Genomic DNA, 8,370 nt, shown 5'->3' with positions numbered 1-8,370 from the left:
ATTTCAGGTTTCTTTTTCTTCTTTTTAGTGAATTTAAAATTTTGAATTTCTTTACAACATACATATCTACTTGCCGATTAAAAATTTAGAGGTAATTGCATATCGCACCCCTAACTATCGTTCAAAAACGATATTGTACCTCTACTTTGAGAAACTCAGCTCGCACCCCTTATCTTTACATTTCAAGAACGATATACACCCCTTCAGAGTTATGTTCAAAAAATTTAGGGGTTGTTTGTTTGGAGTTGTGCATACCGCATATAATGGGTCTATTTGGGGACATGAATTGCCCATTAAGGGCTTTTTTTTCCTTTTTTAAAAAGTGCATTTTTTTTATAATTTTCTGAACATAACTCTGAAGGGGTTGTTTCATATTAATTGTATGGCAAAAAAAATAAGGACTTATTTCATAAAAAAAATATAGTTTCACATATAAGCTTTTTTTTTTTCTGAAAAATAAGCTTAGTCAAATGACGACATTATGTTTAGTTTTGTTATAGTCTTGTACTTGACAAGATGGTTGTTAATGTTAACTTATATAATGGTAAAAATTCACAACCCATGTTGGCAATTAGCGGTTAGTTCTTAGCGGATTAAATTAGATATTTTGTCTAGCTAATTTTAGTTGGTGTTCTAACCAGCGGATTAAATAAATTGTTTCGTATGAAATTATTTGGTAAATAACTGTTTGATTAGTTTTTTTGTACTTTAACTCGACACATATCGATCTTCAAATTGGAAAAAAATGAGCTTTTTGTGTCCGCTATTTCAATCCTTTAACTCCACCAATATTAGATAATTGTCAAATCTCTAATTTTCCCAAAATCTCTATATTCCAAACAGGGATGTTGTAGACATATGTTAATTTAATTAGCAGGTTTCTATTTGAAAGAACTCCACTGAACTAAACGTCTAACCCTTAGTACTATTATCAAAGTTCTTCAGAATCTTTACAAGATCACCTCAGAAGCCCAAGTCTTCAGGACAGCTTGAGCTTTCATACCATGTTAAATGATCTTATAATGTGTTTGGGAAAGACTTTTTACCGAGATCATTATATTCTAAATGAAGAATTAGTTATGATGTTAGTTTACTTTGTTAATTAGAAATGTTTCCTCTCTTATTATTTCAACATGGTCTCTATTAACATTTCTGTATTGTAATTGTGAAAAGATTATGCTCATCATAGAATAGAATGAGAAGTTGATAATAAGCGAATTACAAAGTTGTATGTTGTTCAATTTGTTTGGCACCTCTAGTAACTAGGAATTGAAATTTCATGTCTGGGAATATATTGATTTCAACATGACTTGGATAAAGATAGAAACAATATTGTTGTCTCTTCATCTTTGCTAGATATAATCACTATATTAATCAACCATTTGGCCCAGTGTTTGAAATTTAGTTAAATAACAAAAGAAACTGTATATTTTCTGTTAATTCTTATAGTACTTGTGGATACAGATGCTAAAAGGTTGATTGGAAGGAGAATCACGGATTCAACAGTCAAAAAAGACATGAAGCTTTGGCCTTTTAAGGTCATCAGTGACCGTGATAAGAGACCTAAATTTGTTGTCAATTATAAAGGTTTGGAGAAACAATTCTCACCTGAGGAGGTTTCTGCAATGGTTCTCACTAAGATGAAGGATATTGCGGAAAACTACTTGGGCAAGAATATAAAGAATGCTGTTGTGACCGTACCTGCACACTTTAATGACTCACAACGCCAGGCTACAAAAGATGCAGCAATGATAGCAGGCCTCAATGTTCTGCGAATTCTTGTTGAGCCGACTGCTGCTGCAGTTGCTTATGGTCTTGACAAGGACCTTACAAGTAGCATGGGAGTGGAGAAGATTGTCCTTATATTTGATCTTGGCGGTGGTACTTTTGATGTTTCTCTTCTGAAAATCGAAAAGGATAATTTTAAAGTATTAGCTACTGCCGGGGACACTCACCTTGGAGGTGAGGACTTTGACAATCGTCTGCTAAACTATTTTGTTAAGGATTTTAAAGAGAAGCACAGAAAAGAGATCGGTCAAAATGCCAAAGCATTAAGAAAATTAAGAAATGCTTGTGAAAAAGCAAAGAGGTTTTTGTCCCGCAATGTTACAACAACTATAGATGTCGATTCTTTGTTTGAGGGAATAGATTATTGCACAAATATCAGTCGTTCCAAATTCGAGGATTTAAACATGGATCTGTTTAGAAGTTGTGTTGAGACAGTGAAGAAATGTCTGGAAGATGCGAGGATGGACAAGAGTAGGGTCCATGATATTGTTCTTGTAGGTGGTTCTTCTAGGATTCCAAAATTACAAGAGCTTTTGCGACACTTTTTTAATGGGAAGGAACTTTGTAAGAGCATAAATCCTGACGAGGCTATCGCTTATGGTGCAGCTGTCCAAGCTGCTATATTAAGTGGAGAGGGTGATAACAAGATTAAGGACTTGGTATTGGTTGATGTTACTCCTCTGTCCCTTGGGATTGCAGTTGGTGATGTTCTCATGTCTGTAGTCATTCCAAGGAACACAACTATTGCGAACTCAATGAAAGAATTATACACTACTGCATATGATGATCAAACATCCATTATAATCAGCATTTTCGAGGGTGAGAGAGCAAGAACAAAAGACAATAATTTTCTGGGAGAGTTTATTCTAACTGGCGTGCCTCCTGGCCCGAGGGGTAAATTTAGTTATTGGTTAACCTTTGCAATTGATGCGGATGGCGTACTGAATGTTTCTGCTGAGGATAAGACCATAGTTGCACGGATCGCGGATCGATCTGGTACGCGGTACGAGTTCGGGTACGTGGAACGTTAGTGTGAGAGAATGGGGTACGCTGAGGTGTGAATCGGGTACGCGGGTCGATATAAGGATCCTTATATATATATATATATATATAAATATATTTGTGTACACCATAGAACTTGACCCTATATATATAATATAAAAATAAAAGACATAAATATGTTACAAAATACAAGAAAAGTATTAAAAAACATGTGCACATGTGATTTTGCAAAGGTTTCGCAATCAATTAAAACAAAAACTTTGATTTAAATAATAATTTGAAATTACATAAATTGAAACAAAAATCCTGTAACTAATTAATAGTGAATCACTTATCATTCACTTTAAGACAAATTTTTTAACATAAACTAATTTAATTTACTTTTTTATTTAATTTTTTATATTAATAAGTATAATGATTTTAGTTTTTGGATTTTAAACATTACATCATATTGAAACTGAAATATAATTACAAGATAAAAATCTAAATGACAATATCTATTGGACTTTATGTGTGATATGACTACAGTCAAAAGAAAAGAAAAATGAGAAATGAAATAAAGAAAAAGAATACAGCTGTCTAATCTGCACATACGCGTCTATTTCACGCTTCATCTTCTTCACCAGTTGACACAAACACATATACATACAAGCATATGTATGTATATCACACATCATCAAAACAATACAACCCACGTCTACTTTCTTCCTTTCTTCTCGTTTTACAGTCATCAGAGCAAGCATCTGCGGTTCGCCGGAATGACGAACTGGAACGCGATCCCGGCCGATCCGGGTCGACTTCGACCCGTGTTCCGGTACGAGCGAACCAGTTCGCGGATCCATAGGCTGTACCGCGAACCGGGTAACTATGGATAAGACTACTGGAATCAAGAATAGCACTAAAATCATCAAAAGTGGAATGCTTACAGAGGAGGAGATAGAAAGAATGGTTCAGGATGCTGAACATTTCAAGGCTGAAGATGAGGAATTCAGGAGAAAGATGAAAGCAATGAAGGAATTTGAGGATTATGTATATGACATGAGAGACTGCACTGAAAGAAACAACAATCTTGAACCTTCGGTTAAGCAGAAGATAAGTTACTATTTCAAGGAGGCTATTCAATGGCTAGATGCAAACAGAAATGCTGAAATTTTTGAGTATGAGTACAAGAAGCAGCAGTTTGAAGCTGTCTGCAATTTGCTTATTCCTAGCAGTGAAGACATCAAAATTGAGAAAGCTTCATAATTTATACGTTAACTGATTTATTCTAGTTTTGGGAAATCAACTTTAATTCTTATACCCATTTTTTGTAAAAAACAAAACTGACACTGTTTGGTATTCACTTGTTATGACTGTAATTTGTAACTTTCTTCTGTAAATATGGGCAAGTGTTTAAAGCGTGAATCTGAATTATACTGGCGCCTTGTACTGCTTAATTTAGAGTAATATCTAATTATCTATCTTTTGCATCAATTCTGAATTTGTTTCGACTGGAATTCTAAAGATGTAATCTGTTTATAAGCATCCTAGTTCAGCAAAGGTATCATACATTGTCTAGAATGTAAGATGCTGCTTTGACATTGTTTTCTGTTTCCAGGAAACAACATTTTTCATGTTTTCTGTTTTAAGAAACTGTTTTCTGGATATATTATTTTCTGAAAATTGTTTTTAAAAGCAGGGCCAAACACCACACCTGTTTTCTGAAAGTTATGAAGCCAAACAGCTACTAAGTTGCTAGTTGTCACTTGTAGGTGCTGCTTCTGTTTAAAGAAACATGTTATTTTCAAGAAAATACATTCTGCTTTAATATCATGGAACTGGATAGTCTAATTTCACTCTTTCATCATTTGCTCATAACTGCAGTTTACGGAAAATGTGCTTAGTCAACATCCGAGTAACTTACTAATTCAGGGAGGCTATTCAATGGCTAGATGCGAACAGAAATGCTGAAATTTCCGAGTATGAGTACAAGAAGCAGCAGTTTGAAGCAATCTGCAATCAACTCATTCCTGGCAATGCAGACCTTGAGTTTGATGAAGTTTAGTAATTCAAGTTTAAATAAATGGTCCCTAGACCCTATTATGCAATCCTTCATGTCTGCGAATGTTGCTCTCAAAATTTTCACATTGTTTAGATATTCACTTGATTAAGAATAGCATGCTTGTCATAAATTATGATTATACAAGTTCTCATCGTTTCTATATCATCTTAATGAACCATAAGCTCATGAAGTCATTAGGTCATGGAGTTTCAACTTTGAAACCAAAACTTTCCAAGATATCAAGTACCAATACATGGCAAACCTTTTTATTTATTCATGAAATAGGTATTTGTACATAGTATTGTAAATAATTTTATTTTGCGTAGAGTTTGAAGTTCAAACTTCTATAGAAACCAAATTGTTAGAAGAATGTACTTAAAAATACAATTTTACTGTATCTTAAACCATGTCATACTAATACTTGTACAAAATATTTTAACAAAATTTTTGTTTTGTAAAAGATTTGAAACTATAAAAACAAAGCATTAGAAGAATTATTTATGAATCATTTTTGAGGTATCTTAAATTATGTGCAAAAAGGTTAATGTTAATCAAATACTATTTTTTATTTATAAAATCTTATCCACTTAGGATCACCAATACACACCAGCCATGTCAGCAACAAGATTCACAGTGTATCTTGCATCAACCATTCTGAGGCCACAGACTCTTCATGTGGCTGTCACAAAACAGAGCTGCATTTAGTATAAAAACTTGTCTAAATCCACTGCAACTTGAATTTATTCATAAAACTAGTATAATTTCTATTCATAAAATATTTGTATTGTGAGCAGCAAAATGGCAAGTGCTGTCATGACATCTCTGCCTCAGTTCAATGGTCTCAGAGCCAATTCTTCACCAGTTTCTCCTGTCAAAAGCTTGGTCAGTTCTCATTTTCTCCGTATATTCATAATTATGAATTCAAGTGTGTTTTATATTTTAGTTTTGTTAGTTTTTTTGTACTTTTCCTATATTTAATGCATGTCACATACTTGCTAGGTTAGCTTGTTACAAGATTTGGATAGTACAGTATATGAATTGTAGGTCAGGAACAATCTTTGTTATGATCTGCAGTATCTCGCGAGGAAATATACTCGGAAAAATATGCCATTAGTTCTGTTACCCCTCAATGCAGGTCTTATTTTCGCCTTTTCGAGTCTGTGAAATTTCTTAAGTGACAAATGTGAAGTAAAAAGTAGAGTGGAAGTTCACTGAAACAACAATAGCACTTTCTGTCTGACCGTCCCTGAGGAAATGTGGCGCCTCTGTGTGCTTAAAGCTATATATCAAAACGAAATATTGAAATTCTAGCAGTTCAACTATAGGTGAGCCGGATTTTGAGAGTATGAATTTTTGCAACCACAGAACATAAAGCGGATACTAATCTCTTTCTGATAATGGGAAGTTGAGGTCCGAGTCTTGTAAAGACATGGGTGCGTGAGTATCCAGACTTCTGCAATTAGCCATTTCAATAGAAAAAGTTGAGCCTCCGGATAGCAGGTCTTTTAGATCATCTGAATTTTGTAGTGAAAAGAAAGCAGACCTTTCCATTAGTTTTACTGCGAAGTTTGTTTATTAAAAACTGAATTCTGATTTTTCTGAATTAACAGTAAAGATTTGAAACGGTTGTTACTCGGCCTAACACATTACTTGCACATATGACCCCTGGCCTTTTCATTTACCGATATATAAACAGCTCAATTGGATTGCTAAATGTATTGTCATTGCGACAGGTAGCAGTTCAGCCAATGAAACACAAAGGGAATGGAGCTCTGGGAGCTCGCTGTGATTTTATTGGATCGTCCACAAACTTGGTTAGTTATCTACCCGTTATGCCCTTACAAATATATATCTTACTTCCTTGAACACTTGTAATGGCAAGGAACACATGAGTTGGTTTAAAAAACAGACTGTAAGCACAAATAACACTTAGTTGTAGTGTTTCTGAAGTAAAAACACTGAGCCATATTATGTCTGTGCATATGGCAGATAATGGTGACTTCTACAAGCTTGATGCTTTTCGCGGGAAGATTTGGATTAGCACCATCAGCAAATAGGATGGCGACTGCAGGTTTGAAGCTCGAAGCTAGGGACTCTGGACTACAAACAGGGGACCCTGCTGGTTTCACTCTTGCGGATACCTTGGCCTGTGGAACTGTCGGTCACATCATTGGAGTTGGAGTTGTTCTCGGGCTTAAGAACATTGGTGCTATTTGAACATTTGTTCTGATTTAAGCTGTTAATAACAAATTCTTGTTTCAACCTTTCATTCCATTTGCATATAGGTATTTAGACAACTTATGAGAACTTATAGATTTTAGATATGAACGCCATTTCTCGATCAAATAAATAGTCGAAACAACAAAAAAGAGCCTGTGCTGTGATCAAACAAAAAGAGTGCAAAAAATAATCTGATGAACCCAATTATAAACCAAAGCGCTTGGTTTATCAAAATTTCATTGCTGCAACCATTTTTTTGTTTGCAACACACAGATCAAAATTATGTAAACAAATTACATATATCCAAATTAACAAGAATTTCTCCCAGATTAAATTTTTTTCTTTATAAACCAAATTCGAATTTATACTGGTATGAGGTCAATACTCTTCATCACTTCGGTATCTCCTGCCCCGGGACCTCCATTTTTTTGTAGGACTACACAAGGCAAAGACAAAGAGTCCCTGCTGTAGTTCAAGGTTAGGTTTTATTTTAAAGGCCCCAGCTCAGATATTCGACAAAGAAAGACTCCTAAGACTTTGAGGGAAGATAACTGAATCACTTAGTCTTCCTGCTTTGCACAAAGGAATGGTATTAAGCAACTTCAATGACTTCAGGTGAATTAACCGGCCTAGATCAGCAAATTTTAAACCCCTACTCTCTATTGTAAGATCCATCAGTAATCCTCTGCAACATCCTCCAAGTTCTTTTTTGTGCCATCCTGATGTATGAAGCCCTCTGCAACATCTTTGAGCCGGGTGGTGAGCAAAATTTTACTCTCGAGAATACATCTCTTACGTTATTTTTGATTGGGGTGATTGGGTTGATGGTTACTTCCGACCTCAGAAGACAAATCAGAACTTGGCCACCTTTATACTACTCGTTCTGGTTTGTCTTCTGAGGCACATCGTGCATGCACATGTTATAAGCTAGCATATATTGTGAATATTGATAATTAAAAATTGACACCAGCCAAAAAATAAGGATTATCGCATGAAAACCAAAGTTTATTGCCAGTTAGAGCTGTAAATGAGTCGAGCTGTTCGCGACTCGACTCGTTTAAAACTCTGACTCGGTTCGGTTTGTTATCGAGTTCGAGTTCGAACAAAAAAATTTGATCGTTAAGAAACTCGAGTCTAGGTTTACTGGTGCTCGAGTCGAGCTCGAGCTCGACTCGTAATCGACTCGGGCTCGACTCGGCTCGTTAGACTCGGGCTCGACTCGACTCGTTAAACAAAATATATATGATTTTTTTAATTTTTAATGTGTAAAAAAATATGGATAATGTAATGTAATTTTTTTTTCATTTTTGATATTTTCC

General features: G+C 35.0%; 2 protein-coding genes across 2 annotated transcripts; both read left to right on the top strand.

The window, feature by feature from the left end:
• The first annotated feature begins 1,432 nt into the window (after positions 1-1,432).
• On the top strand, positions 1,433-4,164 carry LOC108209241 (heat shock cognate 70 kDa protein). Its single transcript, XM_064086426.1, has 2 exons — positions 1,433-2,759; positions 3,667-4,164. Exons 1-2 carry the CDS (start codon positions 1,518-1,520, stop codon positions 4,033-4,035), a joined length of 1,611 nt encoding a protein of 536 aa, XP_063942496.1. The 5' UTR covers positions 1,433-1,517; the 3' UTR covers positions 4,036-4,164.
• Positions 4,165-5,500: 1,336 nt separating this feature from the next.
• Positions 5,501-7,100, top strand: LOC108209243 (photosystem I reaction center subunit psaK, chloroplastic). Its single transcript, XM_017380046.2, has 3 exons — positions 5,501-5,713; positions 6,565-6,645; positions 6,821-7,100. The coding sequence occupies exons 1-3, from the start codon at positions 5,630-5,632 to the stop codon at positions 7,046-7,048; spliced, it is 393 nt and encodes a 130-aa protein (XP_017235535.1). The 5' UTR covers positions 5,501-5,629; the 3' UTR covers positions 7,049-7,100.
• Positions 7,101-8,370: the final 1,270 nt, after the last annotated feature.

Source organism: Daucus carota, chromosome 2 (genome assembly GCF_001625215.2).
Source record: "Daucus carota subsp. sativus chromosome 2, DH1 v3.0, whole genome shotgun sequence".
Taxonomy (NCBI): domain Eukaryota; kingdom Viridiplantae; phylum Streptophyta; class Magnoliopsida; order Apiales; family Apiaceae; genus Daucus; species Daucus carota.
Note: the sequence above shows the minus strand (reverse complement) of the source record. Positions and strands in the feature narration are given on the sequence as shown.

Bases quoted from the DNA above. Each gene is read 5' to 3' on its own strand.
- LOC108209243 (XM_017380046.2), top strand. From the start codon at position 5,630: ATGGCAAGTGCTGTCATGACATCTCTGCCTCAGTTCAATGGTCTCAGA. The intron at 5,714-6,564 runs GTCAGTTCTCAT...TCATTGCGACAG, and splicing joins TTTCTCCTGTCAAAAGCTTG to GTAGCAGTTCAGCCAATGAA. The intron at 6,646-6,820 runs GTTAGTTATCTA...TGCATATGGCAG, and splicing joins TTGGATCGTCCACAAACTTG to ATAATGGTGACTTCTACAAG.
- LOC108209241 (XM_064086426.1), top strand. From the start codon at position 1,518: ATGAAGCTTTGGCCTTTTAAGGTCATCAGTGACCGTGATAAGAGACCT. The intron at 2,760-3,666 runs GTTGCACGGATC...ACTATGGATAAG, and splicing joins CTGCTGAGGATAAGACCATA to ACTACTGGAATCAAGAATAG.